Source organism: Hemitrygon akajei, chromosome 8 (assembly GCF_048418815.1).
Source record: "Hemitrygon akajei chromosome 8, sHemAka1.3, whole genome shotgun sequence".
NCBI classification, from domain to species: Eukaryota; Metazoa; Chordata; class Chondrichthyes; order Myliobatiformes; family Dasyatidae; genus Hemitrygon; species Hemitrygon akajei.
The window spans coordinates 38,372,339-38,393,439 of NC_133131.1; the positions used below are offsets into that span (position 1 = coordinate 38,372,339).

Below are 21,101 nucleotides of genomic sequence, written 5' to 3' on the forward strand. Positions count from 1 at the left end.
AGCCCATTGAAATCTATAGTTGGCCACAATAGAGCTTGTCTTCTGTCAAACGAACACTTTGGGGGAGGGAGCTTGCGAGTGGGAGGTGCCATCCATTGAGTGCCACTGAAATTTGCAGTCGACCACAAGAGAGATTTCCAAAGTACATCATTAAGTGCCACATTCAAGGTTACTGCAGTAGTAAACACACAGCATTGACTAACAGAAATAATCAGTTTCAAAATTGGCACACTGTAGCTAGTTAAGTGGCATAGGGATTGATGTTGACAATCAATTGGTTACAATTTATACTAGTGATTTGTAGAGACTGAGGTTATTGTAGCAATATTAGTTGATAATACAAAGTTAGATAGGATGTGACAATGATATGTAAAGGGCTACAGATGATTAAATGAGTGGTGTTTGGCAGAGGAAGTGAGGACAGCATGAGGTTTGGTAGGAATAATATAAAAGCAGAATCTTGTTCAAATAAGAATACACAGCAATCTGAATATCATTAAAGCTAACCTTGCAAGTCATTGGGATAGCAAACAGAAGTTTGCCTTATTTGCAAAGGGATGGAGTGTAACAGTAGAGGCTACTTTGTAATGGTGAGGGTGCAAATAAAAACAGGAAATAGTGTGTTAGGGCAGCAATTGTTTGGATAGAAAATAAAGTTAACATTTCAGGCTCACCTGTTACAAATGTTTGTGTTTAGGTTAGATTTCAAAAGGTGAATCCATGGTTGCAGTAAGTCATAGTTTTTCTCTGGTATTAACAAGCGATGTATTTTTTTAATGCAGTTCAGAGAGTGTTTACTAGTTGCTCTGAAAGGAACAAACTTTTTTAAGAAGAAATGTTAAGCATTTAGAGATTAAAAGAGGGAGAGTCTAAATGAGATCAGATGAAGGATCTCAGCCATAGATGCTGCCTGACCAGTGTTCCTCCAGCATTTTGTGTTGTGTTACTGTGAGAGGAGGAAGGGGTGGCACTCAACAAGTTAGATGCTGAGAGGATGCATTTAAAACCAGTTAAAATTGAGATGAGGGTCTTGAAATCTTTGGAATTCTCTACTCCAAAAAGCTGTAGAGTCTGAATCGTTGAATTTATTCAAGGTCAAGTAAATATTTTTGGCTGAAATAGGAGGGGAGGCAAAGCATAATTAACTGAATGACTGTTTAGGCACACGGAGCAATATGGCTGGAATGCCACTTGGAGAGCATGAATGAATGGTTGGTACCAATGTAGTGATCACATATAAATCTTGTTCGTTGCAGCGAGACTCAGGAGAGCTGCCAAAGGAAAATCAGGGCCTCAGACCCGTCATCAGAGACAGGCCAAACAGCTGGGGAAGAAACGGTCCTCACACGTTCACGGCAGAAACACTCGCCTCAAGACGTCACCTGTCAATGGAGTGGACATTGATGAGCTGGTGAGTGCCAAGTGCCAGAATTTTGGACCTGGCAACAAGATAGTTATAATATGAACAGGTGTTTGTCTAAAAATGCTTTAATCTTTTATACTGAAATCCAAACTTGAGATGATAAGGTATTCAATTCCATGGAGACAGACCAACTTGCTTCCAGCCTCTGAAGCGATGTTGAAAATAAAGGTGTGTCAAGGAAAATAAAGATGTGTAGATTTTCTGCTTTCGTTTTATTCATTTTTCATTCGTTTGTGTAAAATTTTCATATCTAATGCTTATATGGATGTAAGCATTATTCCATATTCTGTGGTTTTGAAACAGCATGCTATCACTTGGGGAAAATGGGGAAGTCATTTGTCGCGATAACTGAAATATTGCACAAGCCTCTAAAATATGACTCCATAAATCAGCACTTTCAATTAAGGGGGTTATTGCCTCATTATTCCTAGTAGGGAATGTAATATTGAAACCTAATGTAAGTTCAGCAGAAACATAGCACTGCTTTTAAAGTACTTCTTTTCTTGCATTAACCAAGCTGTTGTGTTGTGCAAACCAGCAAAGACTCCAGCTGTGCTGATTTTACTGAGAACCAGTAGAGTTGGTCTCAGTTAGCCTGGATTTGGGGGAAGAAATTGTTTTGGATACCCTTATTCAGTCTGCAGTCTCTTCTGGGAAGCCTTATGTAAACACAACGTGTGGATAGATGAAGCAGCTGTAGTGACGGCCCAAATCAGACCATGTCCAGTGTAATACAAGCTGCGTGTTTGCCCAAGAGACCCCTTCTGTCATCTGGGCATGGGAGTCTCCATTCTGATGGCAAATTAGATAATGAAAAACCTGACTTTATCAATATTTCATGGTAATCTACAACATGTTGCCTTTCAGTTGCAGATGACACTTAATATAACATTTCGGGCCACGATGACTCTTTATTCCTTTCTGTAGATATTATCTCACCTGCTTAGTTCCTCCAGCAGCATTCTGTGTGTTACCCTGTGTTAAACAAATTTTTTAATAAATGATCTGCTAATTCAATCAGAGGCAAACTGGCTGCATTGCCCATACTTCGACATGGAGATTTATTTCTTGTTCATCAATCTCATTACTTCAAAGCATCTTAAAGTAGTAAAAAGTGGGAAGCCTGCCAAAGATTGGAGGCTGTGTTATTTTGATGTGATGAATACAAGTACTATGACAAGAGGTTTAATATTTAAGTTTGAAATCTATTATGTTTGCAAACTGAATGCAAGATCGGGTTTGGAGTGAATGTATTAACCAAAATTATTTCAGGCCATTTCTTATCCCATTAAAGTGGCAATCAAGCTTTGTTATTAAATTAGAGCTTTTTGTTCAGTAACTTTTAGTTTCTACATTGTGTATTATGTTTAATAGTCAGAAAGAAATCCTTCTAGCGAAGAGATTATTTACAACTCCCAGCATTTAAAATACTAAAGGACCCACAGCCTTTGCAGCTGGATACCATGAGGGCATTCAAGTCTTGAATGTATGAGTTGGGAGCTGGAAGCAAGCTTTGAGAGAAAGGGAAAAGAGAACACAGGAACAGAGCATAAGGCTCTTATGTAAGATAGAAAGTAACTCATTTTGCATTTGATCTTGGGCAGACATCTGCTTAACATGGTTGAATTAAGCTACCTATGAATTTTAGAACTTTGGTCAATAGTTAAACCTTGATCACAATTCACTCATATCCCAGAACGTTAATATCTGGAGAAAAACAATTCAGCAGAATTATCATTCATATTCCTCCCCTTGCCTCACATTTTTAAAAAAATCCTTCTGATCCAGGGTCATGAAATTCTTGTTTTTGAGAAATCATTGCTGGCATTCTGGCTATATTGTCGGGTCTTTTCTTCTCCATCTTTGAGTAGGTCAAGCAGGAGACGCCAGGAAATTATTCTGGTCTCGACAAAGGGAATGACAAAATCATTGGAAGATTTTTGACATCTATCTCGGCAAAGATGCTCTTGAGCCCTTACACTTTATGGATTATTGAAAGATGATTCATAGGTCATTAGGAAGGTTTAAAATAGGACTAAATGTATCTGTAGGCTGGGGGGTCCAATTAGTATTAGAATCCCAATCATGCAGTTGTATCTCGGGCTGTTTGTACTGCTGACAGTTGTTGCTGGCCTGCTCGGGTTAGAGAAAGTTGCAGCACTCTTGTCAGCTGTCCTGTTGTACTCCAGCCAAACAGAAGTGGGTTTGTCTTTCATGGGTAGCAATTATCAGGAGACCAAATAAACAGTATCTACGGACCCAACCTGATAATCCATACTCATTTGTCATACAGTTTCACTAGAGTAGGCCAGTCCAGAGTGTAATAGTGTGTGTGTGTATATATTCATCTTGTAAGCAGGCAGCGTAAGAAAGAAATGTTCTAAGAGTTGAATGAGATGTATGGGCTTGTGAAATTTTCATGCTTTTTCTTGAAATGTTGAATATTCCACCATAGTTTAATTGTTTTTATAGAAATTTCTATGCTCTTATCCTTTGGAGACTAAATATTGCTTTGACAGTTTTCTTGCATTATTGAACTATACAATTTTAACAATATTTATTGCCAACATTATAAGGCAGTGGATTGGAAGTGGAGTTGAAATGACCGCAAAGCATAGAGAAATAATTTCAAGAGCAGGAACAAAACAAATTCTTCCAGTGAAAGCAATTTAATTAATAGAGAAAGTTATACTGTGCACTTGAGTGGTAGATTGTATATCAAATGTATCTACTGAACAATGAGATTGCCAAGCTTAAATGATGGATGAATCTCCCTCTATTACATCAATGTGTGCAGTCTTAAAATAATTGAGGTATTTCTAGCTATATGTTTTCCAATTATGCTTGGATTAAAAAAACACACAAAACAAATGGATAGAGTATTTGTTGGCAGTTTGTGGAAATCAGTGTATTTAGCATGAGCCCAGGTTTTCTGAATTTTAAAGGATGAAACCAGTAGTTTCCTTGCACAATGAGTTAAAATCATACCATCTATTGGCATTTGTTTCTTATGGGGTGCGAGTGTTGTTAGCAAAGGCTGGTATTGTCAGGCTGTATTTGTTCTTCTGATGGTGAGACATCTTCTCAAACAACGACATTTAGTATGGTAAACGGCCACTGCCGTGGCATTGGGTAAAGAGTTTCAATATTGGGACTTATGATAAAGGAGTAATCTGACAATGTTATCACTAATAGCACAGTACTGTACTTAAGCCTTGGGCACCCTAGATTTTAATATGGTTTCAGAAGTAAGTATGCCTTTAAAAATAAGGCTTTAATATGGTTTCTTTTTTTTTGTATATTCAAGGTTCATTTATTATCAAAGAATGTGTAAATTACACAACCTTCAGATTTGCTTGCTCACAGATAGCCACAAAGCCAGAAATCTGAAAGAACCCAATTAAAGAAAAAAAAGTATAAAAATAAAACACCAACCCTCCACGCAAGAGGAAAAAATAAAAATCATGCAAACAATTGAAGTGGATAACAGCATTGGAAACCAAAAATGGAGTCCTCAGATCCATCCAAACCCCGGAGCAGCCTGGAGTAGGCCTAAAGCCTTGCTTATCAGTTCATCATAGAAACATAAAAAACCTACAGCACAATACAGGCCTTTTGGTCCACAAAGCTGTGCTGAACATGTCTTTAACTTAGAAATTACCTAGGGTTACCCATAACCATCTTTTTCTTTTTGTTTTGTAATTTATTTTTTTATTTGAAGTTCATCATCAAACTAACATTTCCATAAGATGTATTTCAGACATTGTACATATACATCATATAATCATATATGTCACAAATCTCCACAAAATATTTATCTGAGGTACACACTTATAGAAAAGAGTGGAAAGAAAAAACAAGCAAAAGGAAAGAACTATGTACAAGTAGGGTGTGATCTTTTTTTAAACAACAGATTCATTGATTTGTGAGAATAAAATCAGGCCTATGAGGCACTATGTAGTGAAACCATTTTTCCCAGTATGAATCAAATTGTTCCAAATTGGATAAAATTCTCTTACGTTTGATTGGATTTAATAGCCCATTGACATTAAAAGAAATGAATTTTACCTTGTCCTAGCCATCTGTATTTATCTGTCAATGTATCATTGAAATTAGAATAAAACTTAATCGATCTACTCCCTGAACAAATAAGAATCAAGAAACGCAAATAATAACAAAAATGGCAACGAATGTGTGATTCCAAGGCTGACGTCTCTAGTAGATGACCCTGCGTTGAGCTAGAGGAAATGTCTAGCTGTGGGGGATAACCCCTCCTACTTGTGAGTTGAGGGCCCCCATTGCAGTATTCATGGACAAGTCAAGTGAACAAATCCATTACACAGAAAAGATTTCCTTGTGTCCTTATATATGTATGTATGCGTATGTGTGTGTATGTATATGTGTGTGTGTATGTATATATATACATACACACTCACACATATTCTCACATATTCTCATTTTGATGGGGAAAAAGGAGTAAGTGAGCGAATAAAGAATAACAACTAAGTAATATAAAATCCACATTATAATAAATATTTCTCGAGATAGGTATATCACCATGTACTTTTGCTTCCGTTTAGCTTCTCAACATTTTAAAAGTTAGCCAAACCTTATGGCTCTTCTGAAGAGGGTGACGACTGTCTTTAGGAAACTCCCAGTCTCTTCGTGATATATTTCTCTCGGCCTTCTCCTGTCTCCTGCCTTCTCGATTCTTGCACTATTTCCCAAGCGGAGCGGGACAGTTCCTCAGTCAGGCTTTCCTTCGTTTTGGTCATGCTGACGGGGAACCCTCTGGCCTTCATGTCTGTAGTCGCCTCTTCCACTATCTGGTACAATTGTATCCCGTTGTCATAAAACACTCAAAGTTTAGCAGGGTACGGAGATTGAAATTTAATCTTTTTTTGCTTTAGTACTCGCTTTACTTCAGAGGGGGGGTAATCTTGGTCGAAATATATTAATTTATCGTCGGAAAACACTCTCTTCTTACCCCAGGCCCTTCGTATAATCTCTGCCTTGGTGCTGTGCCGAAGGAATTTAATTATTATTGAGCGTGGTTTTCTATCCTGGGTAGGTTTTGGAACTAACGCGCGGTGGGCTCTTTCGACTTCCAGCTCCACAGCTGAGGGAATATCCAGCGCGTCCCGCAGTAACTTTCTGACAAACTCTGTCATAGACGAGCCCTCCGCTCCTTCGGGAACGTCGTAGATTCTGATATTTTTCCACCATGATCTTCTCTTCAGGTCAAGCAGTTTACCTTCTTGGTGATGTGATATTTTTATTGTCTTACTCAGTATCCGTTCCACATTTTGAACACGATCTTCCACCTTCTCAATTCAAGTCTCTGCCACCATTATTTTTTGATTGACGTGGCGAGCTCTGACTTAATATCACAGAGCTGCTGCTTTATTTCTTTCTGGACCTCCATTATTTCTTTCAGGATTTCGAAGATATTCGCCGCTTCGCCTGAACGAGGCCCAGCGTCCGCCTCGTTAGTAAGCGGTCGGGTCGGAGAGCCGCTCGCTGCACTCCTCTCGGACGCAGGCTCTGTAGTGTCGCTTTTTTTATTTCTGTTCTTTTTCCCCATTCTTGCCCCTCTTCTCAGTTCAAATATTTTTCGAAAAATATTATATTTGATGGGATAACGGGGCTTAATACGCGTTTTCCAGAGGAGCTAGTGACTTAAGCTGCCATTCTCGACGATGACGTCACCCTAATATGGTTTCTAGTGCTTTCCTGCCATATATGAAGAATAACTCTTCTCGGGCTTCCAGCTGTGTACAGGTATCAATTTTAACCCATGTTTCTATGACAAACTTTACCATCTTCATCAGGGATGATGGTTTCAGATGGTATGACCTCCACAGTACTGAGACTGTCTGTGACTACCCGGAGAGATAGAAGCAAACAAGACAGCCAAAGTCTGCAGAAGAACTGTGACAATCTTTCGAAGATGCTGCTTTTCTTATAAAGCTGCATGACACTGTACCTAAGAGAATTGATGCAGTTTTAAAGGCAAAGGGTGGTTACACCAAATATTGATCTGATTCAGTTTTTTTTTACTGTTTATTGTCTTTTATAGTAATTTTTCTGATATTTAGAAATTTTTCATTACTTTGAAAACACCTTTCTTTTACAGATTTTTTTTTACATGTGTCTAAGGCCTTTGCACAGTACTGTATGTTACATGAAGATTAACTTGAGATGGTGGTTCCTTTTTGCCTTGTCCAAAGCACCAAATAAACAGAGTTTCAAAGATGTTGAAAATGTCCTTTTGTAACTGGTGTGTGATGTAGCCAAAATGTACTGGTGGTAAAGGTTATGAATGGTGGTTGGAAGATTAGTACCAGTAAAGCTTCTGGTCAAAGGTAACGTCAGGAAGTTGAAGATAGTGGAACTCTTATCATTGCTGTTGATTGTTGGGAGGAAATTTATTCTTTCTTATTGAAGAATGTCTATGGCAGGCACTTGTGTGATATGAGTATTAATTGCCATGTTTCAGTGTTGTCCTGACAGGATATGTAAAAAAAAAAGCTGAATCATCTGTAGCTTGACAAAGGAGATGGTGGTGGACTTTAGGAAGACTAAGCCTGCACAGCCTCCTGTTACTATTGATGGTGAGGACCTACAAGTGCATGGGGGTGCACCTGGATGATAGACTTGTGAAGTACTAACATAGAGGTTATGTACAAGAAGGGTCAGAGTTGCCTCTACTTCCTGAGGAGACTGAGGTCCTTTGGAGTATGCAGGCCTTGCTTTCACAAGTTCTATCAGTCTTGTCACTAGTACAATCTTCTATGCAGTGGTGTGTTGATGCCAACAGGCTCACTGAAAGATGAGAAAGGCTGGCTCTGTTATAGGAGTCACACTGGAGACTGTGGTAGAACAAAGGACCCTGCAGAAAATCCTGGCAATTCTGGATAATGTTTCTCAACCTCTGTGTGCCACCTTGGCTGAACAGAGGAGCACTATATGAGGTTTATTCTTACTCTTGGCTTTGTAGCCGGCGAATGATGACCCCCTCCTGTTAGACTGTTTGAGGCAACATTTTTAAAAATTCTTTCTTGCTTCTCTTCTAATATTTATATATCTGTGCCCTTGTAATGCCACTGTGACACTGTAAGTTCCTTTTGGGATCAATAAAGTATATATCTATTTTCTGATACAATATTAATAGAGCATTGTGCAAACATTAATGAGAATTCATTACTTGGTGTTGAAAGGACTGAAACTAGCTGGCCCAGGACACTGCATTGTGAGTGTTCTCAGTGTCTTGGAAACAGACAGATCTCCCAGCAACCACATACTAGTGCAAAGTAAGGTGGTCAACTCCAGCTATGGTGTTGGTTTGATTCCATTGACTTTGGTTTAATGTGGGCACCAACCTTTGTGGTTGGTGTTGTTTGATGTCTGGAGAAGTCACTCTCCTTGCTCATGAAATTCATCTCTTTCCAGATTTTGGACCAAGGCTGCAATGAGGTCTGGAAGCATGTGGTTGAGGCAAAAGCCAAACTGACCACCAAGATATTGCTGAATGATTACTGCTTGAAAGCCCTGTTCACAACATTTTACCAGCTTTGAGTTCTGATGAATGTCAAATGTGAAGATTCTATTAGGTTCCTTCTTCTGTATAACTATTAGGCTGATGTTTTAAAGGTTATTGGAAACCAAAGTGGAAATATATTGATTCCTAGTCACTATCTATTTATCAAGATCCTGTTACTGAGTCTGTGGGAGATAAGTAAGTGTTAAATGTCTTAGATTTTCCATTCCCAGGTACATTATTTAGAACTATCCAGCCTACTCAGATGCTGAGATTTGTCAGTTTGAATGGTCAACAGGGCGATGCAGTTGCCAGAGGTTGCATGAGGAACATTGTGAATAGTACATTTGACAAATGTATATAAATCTTTTGTAAGTGGAATAACTATTTTTCAAGTACTAATTTTTTACCTTTCACCAAAGTATTTTGTTTCAAATTCTGTTCACCTTCAATATCTCATGGTTAGTTGCAAAACTTGACTCTGATCTCAATATTTTTTGTTAGAATTAACTTGCACTTTTGTGATCAGAGCAATATTCTGTACAATGCATGATGAATATTTAACATACCAGGTGAACTTTGCCTGAAAATGTGGTCGATACAGCCCAGTCCATCACAGTTAAAGCCTTTCCCACCATTGAGTACATCTGCAAGGAGTGCTGTCGCAGGAAAGCAGCATCTATCATCAAGGACCCACACGGTCCAGGCTGTGTTCTTCTCGTGGCTGCTATCAGCAGTAAAGTACAGGAACCTTGGGTCCCACATCACCAGATTCAGGAAATTATTTCCCTTCAGCCATTAGGCTCCGGAGCCAAAGTTCAGAGTAAATTGACTATCAAAGTGCATGACTGTCACCATATACAACCCTGAGATTCATTTTCTTGCGAGCATACTCAATAAATCCATAAACTACTAACCATAACAGAATCAATGAAAGACCATAACAACTTGAATATTCAACCAGTGTGCAAAAGATGATAAACTGCAAATACAAAATGAAAGGAATGATAATAGGCAGTAAACATCAAGAGCATGTGATGGTAAGTCCTTCAAAGTGAGTCCGTAGGTTGTGCAAACATTTCAATGATGGGGCAAGTGAAATTATCCCCAATGGTTCAAGAGCCTGATGGGTGAGGGGTAATAACTGCTCCGAGCCTAGCGGTATGAGTTTTGAGGCTCCTTTACCACCTTCCTGATGGCAGCAGCGAGAAGAAAGCATGTTCTGGGTGGTGGGGGTCCTTGATGATTTTCTACAGCCTGTGTTAGACAGTGCTGTATCCATAACTCTGGCCCCAACCAGATTGGATCACTTCAGTCATTCCCAACACAGCTGAATTACACAGTCTGTGGGCTTGCTTTGAATGACTGTACATCGCCTTTCAGCGGCGTCAACAGAGCTTTACCTTGAGGGATTTCTCGCAGGTTGGCACTGGTTATTTAAAAAGGGAGTTTCAAGAGCATTTGTCCATTGTATGTGGCTTATCAGCGGCTATAACCGGAACACCAGTTGTGAGTTACTTAGCAGGGAAGGTTTCAGGAATAAAAGGGAGATACTACCTGGCGGATACTACCAGGTCAAAGGAGTGATCTGAGGCAGAGTGGTAGGGCTTTGGCTCATTCGGTCTTTGGCGATAATGGGTCGAGGCGAGGTAAGTTACCTGTGAGAAATAGAAACAGGAAGTATGTCTGTGAGACCAGTGTTCTGTACTGGGTGTCAGATGTGGGAAGTTCAGGAGACTCCCAGCTTCCTGGACTGCCACATCTGTGCCAGATGTGTCGAGCTGCAGCTCCTTAGGGACCATGTTAGGGAACTGGAAATGGAGCTCGATAACCTTTGTCTGGTCAGGGAAAGTGAGGAGGTGACAGAGAGGAGCTGTAGGCAAGTAGTCACACCAGGGCCTCAGGAGACAGATAAGTGGCTAACAGTCAGGAGAGAGAAGGGCAAGAGGCAGATACTAGAGAAGTACCCCTGTTGCTGTCCCCCTTAACAATAAGTACTCCTGTTTGAGTATTGTTGGGGGAGGGGTGGGGCGGCCAACCTGGCGGAAGCAACAGTGGCCATGCCTCTGACACAGACTCTGGCCCTGTGGCTCAGAAGGGTAGGAAAAGGAAGAAGGCAGCAGTGATAGGGGACTCTATAGTTAGGGGTCAGACAGGTGATTCTGTGGATGCAGGAACGAAACACTGATGGTAGTTTGCCTCCCAGGTGCCAGGATCCAGGATGTTTCTGATAGTGTCTACAATATCCTAAAGTGGGAAGGTGAACAGCCAGAGGTCATGGTGCATATTGGTACCAACGACATAGGAAAAGAGGGGAGGTCCTGAAAACAGACTACAGGGAGTTAGGAAGGAAGTTGAGAAGCAGGACCTCAAAGGTAGTAATCTCGGGATTACTGCCTGTGCCACGTGACAATGAGTATAGGAAGAGAGTGAGGCGGAGGGTAAATGCGTGGCTGAGGGATTGGAGCAGGGGGCAGGGATTCAGATTTCTCAATCATTGGAACCTCTTTGGGGGCAGGCGCGACCTCTGCAAAAAGGACGGGTTGCACTTGAAAACCAAGGGGGACCAATATCCTGGCAGAGAGGTTTGCTAAGGATATTGGGGAGAGTTTAAACTAGAATTGCTAGGGGGTAGGAACTGAACTGAAGAGACGGAGGAAGGGGCGGTTGGCTCACAAATAGAGAAAACTTGGAGACCGTGCGAGAGGGAGGATAGACAGGTGATAGAGAAGGGACGCGCTCAGACTGATGGTTTGAGATGTGTCTATTTTAATGCGAGAAGCATCATGAACAAAGCAGATGAGCTTAGAGCGTGGACCAGTACTTGGGAGATCTGATGTTGTGGCCATTACAGAAACTTGGATGGCTCAGGGGCAGGGATGGTTACATCGAGTGCCAGGCTTTAGCTGTTTCAGAAAGAACAAGGAGGGAGACAAAAGAGGTGGGAGTGTTGCACTGCTGTTCTGAGATAGTGTGCAGAAGCAGAGCAAGTCATGAGAGGTTGTCTACTAAGTGTTTGTGGGTGGAAGTTAGAAACAGGAAGGGGTCAATAACTCTACCGGGTGTATTTTTTATAGACCACCCAATAGTAGCAGGGACATTGGGATAATAACAGGGTTGTCATGGTAGGAGATTTTGATTTCCCAAATATAGATTGGCATCTTCCTAGAGCAAGGGGTTTAGATGGCGTGGAGTTTGTTAGGTGTGTTCAGGAAGGATTCCAGACACAATATGTAGATAAGCCTACAAGCGGAGAGGCTGTACTTGATCTGATATTGAGAAGTGCACCTGGTCAGGTGACAGATCTCTCAATGGGAGAGCATTTTAGAGATAGTGACCACAATTCTATCTCCTTTACCATAGCATTGGAGAGAGATAGGAACAGACAAGTTAGGAAAGCATTTAATTGGAATAAGGGGAAATATGAGGCTATCAGGCAGGAACATGGAAGCATAAATTGGGAACAGATGTTTTTGGGGAAATGGGCGAAAGAAATGTGGCAAATGTTCAGGAGATACTAAAGTGGTGTTCTGCATGGGTGCGTTCCAATGAGACAGGGAAAGGACGGTAGGGTACAAGAACTGTGGTGTACAAAGGCTGTTGAAAATCTAGTCAAGAAAAGAAAAGCTTACGAAAGGTTCAAAAAAACTAGGTAATAGAGATCCAGAAGAATATAAGGCTAACAGGAAGGAGTTTAAGTATAACATTAGGAGAGCCAGAAGGGGCCATGAGAAGGCCTTGGCAAGCAGGATTAAAGAAAACCTCAAGGCATTCTGCAAGTATGTGAAGAGCAAGAGGATAAGACGTGAGAGAAGAGGACCAATCAAGTATGACAGTGGAAAAGTGTGTATGGAACCAGAGGAGATAGCAGAGATACTTAATGAATACTTTGCTTCAGTATTCACTATGGAAAAGGATTTTGGTGATTGCAGGGATGATTTACAGTAAGGTAGTGTCCAAAGATTAAATATCCATTTAGGAATTGGATGGCAGAGGGGAAGAAGCTGTTCCTGAATCACTGAGTGTTTGCCTTCAGGCTTCTGTACCTCCTACCTGATGGTAACAGTGAGAAAAGGGCACGCTCTGGGTGCTGGAGGTCCTTAATAATGGACACTACCTTTCTGAGACACCACTCCCTGAAGATGCCTTGTGTACTTTGTAGGCTAGTGCCCAAGATGGAGCTGACTAGATTTACAACCTCCTGCAGCTTCTTTTGATCCTGTGCAGTAGCAACCCCCCCCCCCCCCCCCCCCACCAGACAGTGATGCAGCCTGTCAGAATGCTCTCCACGGTACAACTATAGAAGTTTTTGAGTGTATTTGTTGACAAGCCAAATCTCTTCAAACTGCTAATAAAGTATAGCCACTGTCTTGCCTTTTTTATGACTACACCAATATGTAGGACCAGGTTAGATTCTCTGAGGCCTTGACACCCAGGAACTTGAAGCTGCTCACTCTCTCCATTTCTGATCCATCTGAGGACTGGTATGTGTTCCTTCATCTTATCCTTCCTGAAATCCACAATCAGCTCTTTTGTCTTACTGTTGTTGAGTGCCAGGTTGTTGCTGTGGCACCACTCCACTAGTTGGCATGTCTTACTCCTGTACGCCCTCTCGTCACCACCTATCAACAATGGTTGTATCAGCAAATTTATAGATGTTTTTTTTTAGCTATGCCTAACCACACAGTCGTGTATATAAAGTTAAAGCAGTGGGCTAGGTATAGACCCCTAAGGTGCGCCAGTGTTGATTGTCAGCGAGGAGGATAGGTTTTCACCAATCTGCACAGATTGTGGTCTTCCGGTTGTGAAGTCGGAGATCCAATTGCAGAGGGTGGTACAGGGGCCCAAGTTCTGCAACTTCTCAATCAGGATTGTGGGAGTGATGGTATTAAATGCTGAGCTATGGTCAATGAAGAGCATCCTGGCATAGGTGTTTGTTTTGTCCAGGTGGTCTAAAGCCTTGTGGAGAACCATGGGATTGTGTCTGTCTTTGACCTATTGTGGCGATAGGCAAATTGCAATGGGTCCAGTTCCTTGCTGAGACAGGAGTTCAGTCTAGTCATGACCAACCTCGCAAAGCATTTCATCACTGTCGATGTGAGTGCTACTGGGCGATAGTCATTAAGGGAGTCCCATTATTCTTCTTAGGCACTGGTATAATTGTTGCCTTTTTGAATAATTAAGTCTACATGAATACTTAAGTAATTTTGTTTCTGTGAAGGGAACATTTGGAGTAACATAAACTTGTAGAATTAGTTTCCATAAATTATCTTAAGGTAGTTGACTGGCTTTTCTCTCCTGTATTTCATGATGTATAGCTCTGTTCAAAAGCCTTGTGTCAACTTACAACCAAAGCTTCTAATTCTAGCCATTAATTCATTTGTTTTTTTTTATCCGTGCTCATTTAAGTAAGTGTTTATGCAGTAGTACTGATTGCAAATGATGACCTGAATATCACGGTTTCCTCTTTGTTTAAGATGCTCCTCTTGATACTTGTTCCCTTGGTGCTTTGAGTTGAGATTACATGGAAATAAATGGTGCACTTTGCAGATGATACATACTCGGCTTGGAGGTAGCAACACCTTGTATCCCGTCTTGGTAGCCTCCAGCCTGGTGGCAACTGTTTATTCCTCTCCATAGATACTGCCTAATCTGCTGAATTCCTCTTTGTGTGTGTGTGTGTTCTTCAAGATTTCCAACATTCGAAGAGTCCCTTGTGTTTAGTATTACCAAGGATTCTTGATGCCATATTTGGTCAAGTGTTGGTTTCATGTTATTCCCATCTCTCGTTTCAAATTCAGTTGTTTGGTCCATATTTGGACTAAGGTGGGCAGATTATTTGTGAGCAATTGTGGCTTGGTAGCCATGGGAGCAATGCCTTCCATCATTTTGCTTGAGAATACATCCATTCGGTTATAATTAGCTGATGGGATTTGTCCTGTCTTTTTGTGAGTAGCTTTTATAAGGACAGTTTTCTACATTGTTGGAAAGGTGGCCTTGTTGTAAATCTATAGCAATACTTTGGCTCAAAGTGAAGCTAATTTTAAAGTACAGGGTGTTTGTAATACAGACCAGGATGTTACCTGGTCCCAGAGTTTTCCCTTTTATTCATTGTTCTCACCCATTCCTTGGTATATGTTGTGAATTGGGTTGTTTGAAGACTGATAGAGGTTGGGGGAGTCTTAAGAGGCAGGTCCCTACCTTCAGTCACTAATGGCTCTTTGGATGAATGCTAGTACCGTAGATGTCGGATTATAAGCCGCTACTTTTTTCCCACATTTTGAACAGCTTTGAACACTGCGGCCTTTACTACGGTGCGGCTAATGCATGATTTTTTTTCATGCCGCCAAAAACATTTTGCCTCGTAACAGTAGACCAATAAAATTGATGAGTAGTTCACAGAGGTCCAATGAAATTGTACGATAAATCAAGCGCACTTTCACAATTAAATTATTGTAAATCAGTCATTTGTACTCACCCTCATCAATATGGAAAACACTCGGAAGAAAAGCATTGTGCTGCCTTTATGGCAGTTATTTAGTTTATAATATTTTCGCTTAGTAATTCATTTGTTAGTATTTTCTAGTTAAAGTTAGAAGCACTACATCCCGGGATACTATGACGTCACATCCGGTTTCGCCGCGTCTTGTGGGAAATACCGGTTTGCGATAAACGGGAAGGTGGGGGCATTAGACAAGCGCGAAACGCTGCTTTTAAGTTAAAGGCGATCAATAACTTTTCCTGGTAGGCTGCAGTATATATTTTTTTACCAGTCGTTAGGAGATATTGGAATGTATACGCAACGTAATTTGTGTGTTACCGATACGTATGTATATTTAAAAGTAGCTGTGTTACAGGCACGGTTCGAAAAAAAGCATTTGCAATATGTATTTGTTTATGTTACCATATGGATTTAATTAAAAGTTTAAAAAATCCTCACATGTAATATCTTTCTGTGTAAATATCTCATATTACAACGTGGGACACCTGCGGCCTAAAATCCGGTGCGGCTTGTACAAGTACAAAATTGATTTTCTTTCTAAAATTAGAGCCAGCGGCTTTTAATCAGGTGCGCTCTGTAGTGCGAAATCTACGGTAGATATTCTGAAAAGGTCATGATTTAAATTGAATGAAATTCACTTGCAAACAATAAATCCTTGGATGACTTGGCAGGAACAAAAGAAGAATTTGATGTTATTTGCTTTACTTTTTGCTTGGTAGGGGATAACACTATTAAAGAACATGCCTTCCTAATTACTACTTACTTGTGCTGATAGGTGCAACAAAGAACAAAGTACAGATCACGAAGACTAAACCTGGAGCTGGCAAAGTGTGAAGAAATCCTGAACAAGTTAGTCAGATCCAGATACAGCTGGCCCTTCAGGTAAGGGAATTAGTTTCAAGGAAGAATAGTAACCAAGTCTTTGGGGGAGGTTGCATTGGCTGAGAAATCAAATTACCAGAACTAGTATAGCAAGTCTTGGAATTGCTTTTTGAGAAAAATAATACGTGAAGGAACCCTAGCAAACTGACCATTTCATATCTGGTATTGTGTACTGAGATGGGATAAAAATTTCTGTAAAGGGATCTCTGAGTAATAGTTATGAAAGTAAGATGGAATTTTATTTCAAGAGTTTTGTGATGAAGTGGTTCTGGGTTCGAATCCGGCTGGCTCTGTGCATGCTTTCTATCTGTGCTGGGTTGAGTGTTGAGCTAGCAACTTGGCCTCCTTTTTTAAAAAACAAGACAAATTTTTTTTTAAAGAAATAACAAGGTTGCCACCTGCAGTGCCACAAGGTGTGGAAAGGAAAAATAACAACAATCCATGAAGTAAGGCCTACCAATAGATAACTTGAGTCTTAAAATGCTGGATAGAAAAATATTAAAACGCAAGGTAGAAATATATTATCGCCAGATACATGTGGTTAAGCAGTCAGTTGAGTAGTGCTGAGGTCAGCTAATACCTATGCAAACATATGCTAGCAAGAATCTGCTATTTGGGAGCCACCTCAGGTCGCAGTTACAGTTCAGAAAAGAACACATTTCACTTTGCTTCATGCTGTGCAGTCTAAAGCCGTGGTGGAAGGGTAAGCAAGTTAAATGCACATTGTATCAACTCCTACAGTTGAAGAGCAATGTAGTCAGGTGTGGCACTAAAATCACCAGTTAGTGGTTTCCCTTTTTCTATAAAGTTAACAGGTTGTTTTTTTCCCCCTTTTTATTTAGAGAGCCTGTGACAACTGAAGAAGCAGAAGATTATTTTGAAGTTATCTCCAAACCTATGGATTTGCAGACTATGCAGAGCAAGTTTTCATGCAGCAATTACAGATCTGTGGAAGAATTTCTTGAGGATATAAAGTTGGTGTTTAACAATGCAGAATTGTATAATCAGGAAGGAAGCCAGGTTCTCACCTGTGTTGAGAAAACAGAACGATGCTTCATTGAGATATTGCGGAAACACCTTCCCAACTACAACTACAAAAGAGGCAAACCACGAAAAGGCATCCTAAAAAGGACAAGGTTGGTGCAAGTAGAGTTTGATGAGGAGGAGGAAGAGATGGAGGAGGACGAGTACGTTGACAGTGATGCAGAATCAAGTGAACATTCCATCCCACCACGCAAACGTCGGAAGTGAATTACAAATAGCCAAGATTTCTAAATAATGATGGATGTAGTAATTATTTTGGAAACTGCAAACATGTTTGTACTTTAAATGTTTACGTTGACTGATTTAAAATACTGGATCAAATACATAACTTCAACCTGACTTGGACACTTTCATAGGAATATAAAAAGGTTGAAACCAAAAGCTCTTATAGAATTTTGTAATCTCTTGTGCAGTTGGGAGGATTTGTGAGGCTGAGGGCTAGGAAGTTCCTTGTTTTATTAAAAATGGTTGTGAAATTAAGTTCATTGATTGTAGCTCTGTAGTTCTCATTACATGAACACCATACAGAACTTTTGCATTAATATTTTTGTCCTTGTATCAGCTTTCAGCATAAATTCTTCATAATTATTCATCTTTGAAACAGAGATGTCAGTACTGGGAATTAGACCTCAAAGTGGTCAGTCATTGGTTCATACTAAAAATAGTACATTGCTGGAGAAAATTTGTACAGGAGTGGCAGCTCCAGCAGATTGAAGGCCAAGACTCTATAACAGGCTGTGCCAGGTGCCACACAATTCATCACCAGCATCTGTTTTATCCAGCTGCATTTTAAGTTTGACCATATATTGGAATAGAGTACATTGTAAAAGTATTCAGCCCCTAACCCTTTGTTCACATAAGTGAGTATTGCAGTCAGTGAATTGTGTGTTCCTCTTTCACAGTCAAACCCAAAAATACAGGGACAGTTGTAAAGCATAAAAAACTAAAAATTAAAATACTGAAATGTCAGCAGTTCAAAAGTATTCATCCGCCTTTGCTCAGTACTTAGTTGAACCATCTCTCGCAGCTATTATAGCAAGTAGTCTTTTTGGATAAGTCTCTTAGCTTTGCAGAATGTGATGGAGCAAGATTTGCCCATTCCTCCTTGCAAAATTGCTCAAGGTGTGCAACGTTAGTTTGGGAGCGACGGTGGGCAGCAACCTTGAGGGCTTGTCAGAGATATTTAATTGAGTTAAAGTCAGGACTGTGACTTGGTCACTCAAGAACATCAATCGGCTTCACTTGAAGGCCCTCCATGATTGCTCTGGTGGTGTCCTTTGGGTCGTCCTGCTGAAAGACGAACTTTCTCCTCAGTTTAAGCTTTCTGGTAGAGGCTAGCAGGATTTTATTCTAGGAGCTCTATTCAACAGCATTCATCTTCCCATGAATCCTGACCAGATTTCCAGTCCCTGCTACTGAAAAGCATCCCTATAGCATGATGCTACCACCACCATACTTTACAGTAGGGATGGTGTTACCTGAGTGAGGTGCAGTATTAGATTTATCCCACATGTACCATTTAGTGTTGAAGCCAAAAATTTCCATTTTAGTTCTATCCGACCACAAGACCTTCTTCCACATCTTTACAATATCCTCTAAGTGACGATTTGTAAAGTGTTTACAAAGATATGCTTTTTTATATATTTTAGCCAGAACTTCTTCCTTCCCTCACAAATACCCTTTTTGTCCAAAGCCTTAGAGATTGTGGAAACATGAACTTCATCTCCAGATGCAACCACTGATTTTTGCAGCTCACTGAGTGATTGTTGGCGTCACGGTTGCCTCTCTTACAAGTGCCATTCTTCAGTGATTCAGCTTAGAGGGACAGCCTGACCTAGGCAGTGTGGCCGTTGTTTCATATATTTTCCCTTTTTCAAGATAGAGCTCCAAGATATGTTTAGTGTCTTTGAGATGGTCTTGCACCCTTCCCCAGATTTGTGCTTCTCTGTTATCTTTTCCCTGAATTGTCTTGAATGCTCTTTGGCCTTTTTGGTTTGGTTTGTTGAAAATCTACCATATTGTTGAACCTGAGAGAGAGAGAGGGGATTTCTTTTTTGAAAACAGATGATCTTCCAATTTTCTGCATAAATAATTTGGGTAAGTTGGTTAGGTAATACCTGTATATTTCACCTGAGGAAAGCTGGAGTAGTAATTACAAAGGGGATGAATACTTTTCAGCCGTACAATTTTGTTTTTAATTTTTAGTAAATCGGTGACAGGTTTTGCAGTTTTTTTCTTTTGATTTGACATGATGCACAATGTTTTGTAGATTAGCTCAAAAAATGTATTTTGAATGTAGAAAATGAGACAGTAAAATGGGAAATAGTTGTGGGGGCTGAGTACTTTTTCAAGGTACTGTAAGTGTAAAATAACCCTGCGTTGATCACAGAACAGTATTTTAAATGCAAAGCTGCTTTCTATTCTAACAAAATCCTACTATTTGAGTAGAATCTGTGCCCCTAAAAAGACATCGAAGACTTGAGCTTCTTCTGAACTTCCAACCACCTTTTATGTCATTGAATGACTATGGCCTGGAAACAGCTATTTGCTGATGAACACCCTAAATTGGTGAGGGATGCTTAGTTAGGCATCTCCATTTCAAAACTGGAGTGTGATCAGTCCTCACCAACAGAGAGAATTGTTGGATCTGTGATGACAATATTTGTATTTTGATCATACTCAGAAATCTCTGATGGTCTAACCAAAGGGTGTTTTAATACATTGGGTGTCTAGTTACTGACAACTGGAGATTATGCTTTCAGTACACGCTGCAGATGGTGCAAGCTAACATCACACTGTGATAGAACAAAAATGTTCTATGACATCTAATGCGTGTTGGTTGCCAACAATGTTGCATTTCACTTGTAGGGTCGTCTGGTCTTGGTGATTGCTGATCAGATGGTTCTCCCGTAATGCAATGGTATTTTTGAAGAATTGTAAAGTACTCCTTTTGTGTGGAGATTTGTACAGTGCATACAGATGTGTAGAACTAACCAGCAGATTAAGATTCTTGCACTCAAGTTGTCAGGAAAGAAAAACCTTGTGGCACAACTTGAACTTGTTTCCATCTGCCTCTTTACCGTAGTTTGTATAAATAACTGATTATTATTTGAGTATTTGTGTGCATCAGGTTCTTCATCTTCCTTTTTACACCACCAGTTTTTTCCCTTTAGGAGGAAGGAGGAAGCAAAGCACTGATCTAAATTTCTTTTTTATGTTTGTTTCCCTGCTTCCCATTTGGCGTTTCTCACCTTTCCTTGTCACAGTTGTGTAGGTAAGTGATGTAGAATAAAACTGTGGAATTTGCATTGTATATTTTCCCAAGTGTCTGTGGTAGTTGTTTGAGGAGGGCTATACTTGTATGAAAAAAAACATTTTTGAAATTTTAAATAAAAGCAATTATGTTTAAAACTTTGCAAAAAATGTTCTTTGTTGATATAACTTCAGAAAGAGTATTCACTTTGTTTCTTGTTCTATGTTTTTAATGTTGGTTTGAAATTAGAACTGTTTTCACTGGTTGGAAGGTGTGGATTTTGTTTGGCTTTTCCAAATGCTAAATATCCCAGTCAAGGTGTATAGCAGGATTGGCAGAATAGAGGAAGAAAATGGTAAATACAAATTGGGTGAGTAATTGACACTGAAAAGTGACCTCGTATTCCGTGAATAATGCGATTAAATAGCTATAAGAAATTGTGGAATCAGGAAATAAT

At 40.1% G+C, this 21,101-nt stretch overlaps 1 protein-coding gene across 1 annotated transcript in view; it reads left to right on the top strand.

Moving 5' to 3' along the window:
* The window catches only part of baz1b (bromodomain adjacent to zinc finger domain, 1B), a 78,504-nt gene extending 57,702 nt beyond the window's left edge, over positions 1-20,802 (top strand). Inside the window, exons 16-18 of the mRNA XM_073053644.1 lie at positions 1,257-1,411; positions 16,241-16,347; positions 17,190-20,802. Coding sequence (XP_072909745.1) covers positions 1,257-1,411; positions 16,241-16,347; positions 17,190-17,598 — 671 coding nt within the window. The 3' untranslated portion in view covers positions 17,599-20,802. The remainder of the gene's footprint in view (positions 1-1,256; positions 1,412-16,240; positions 16,348-17,189) is intronic.
* Positions 20,803-21,101: the final 299 nt, after the last annotated feature.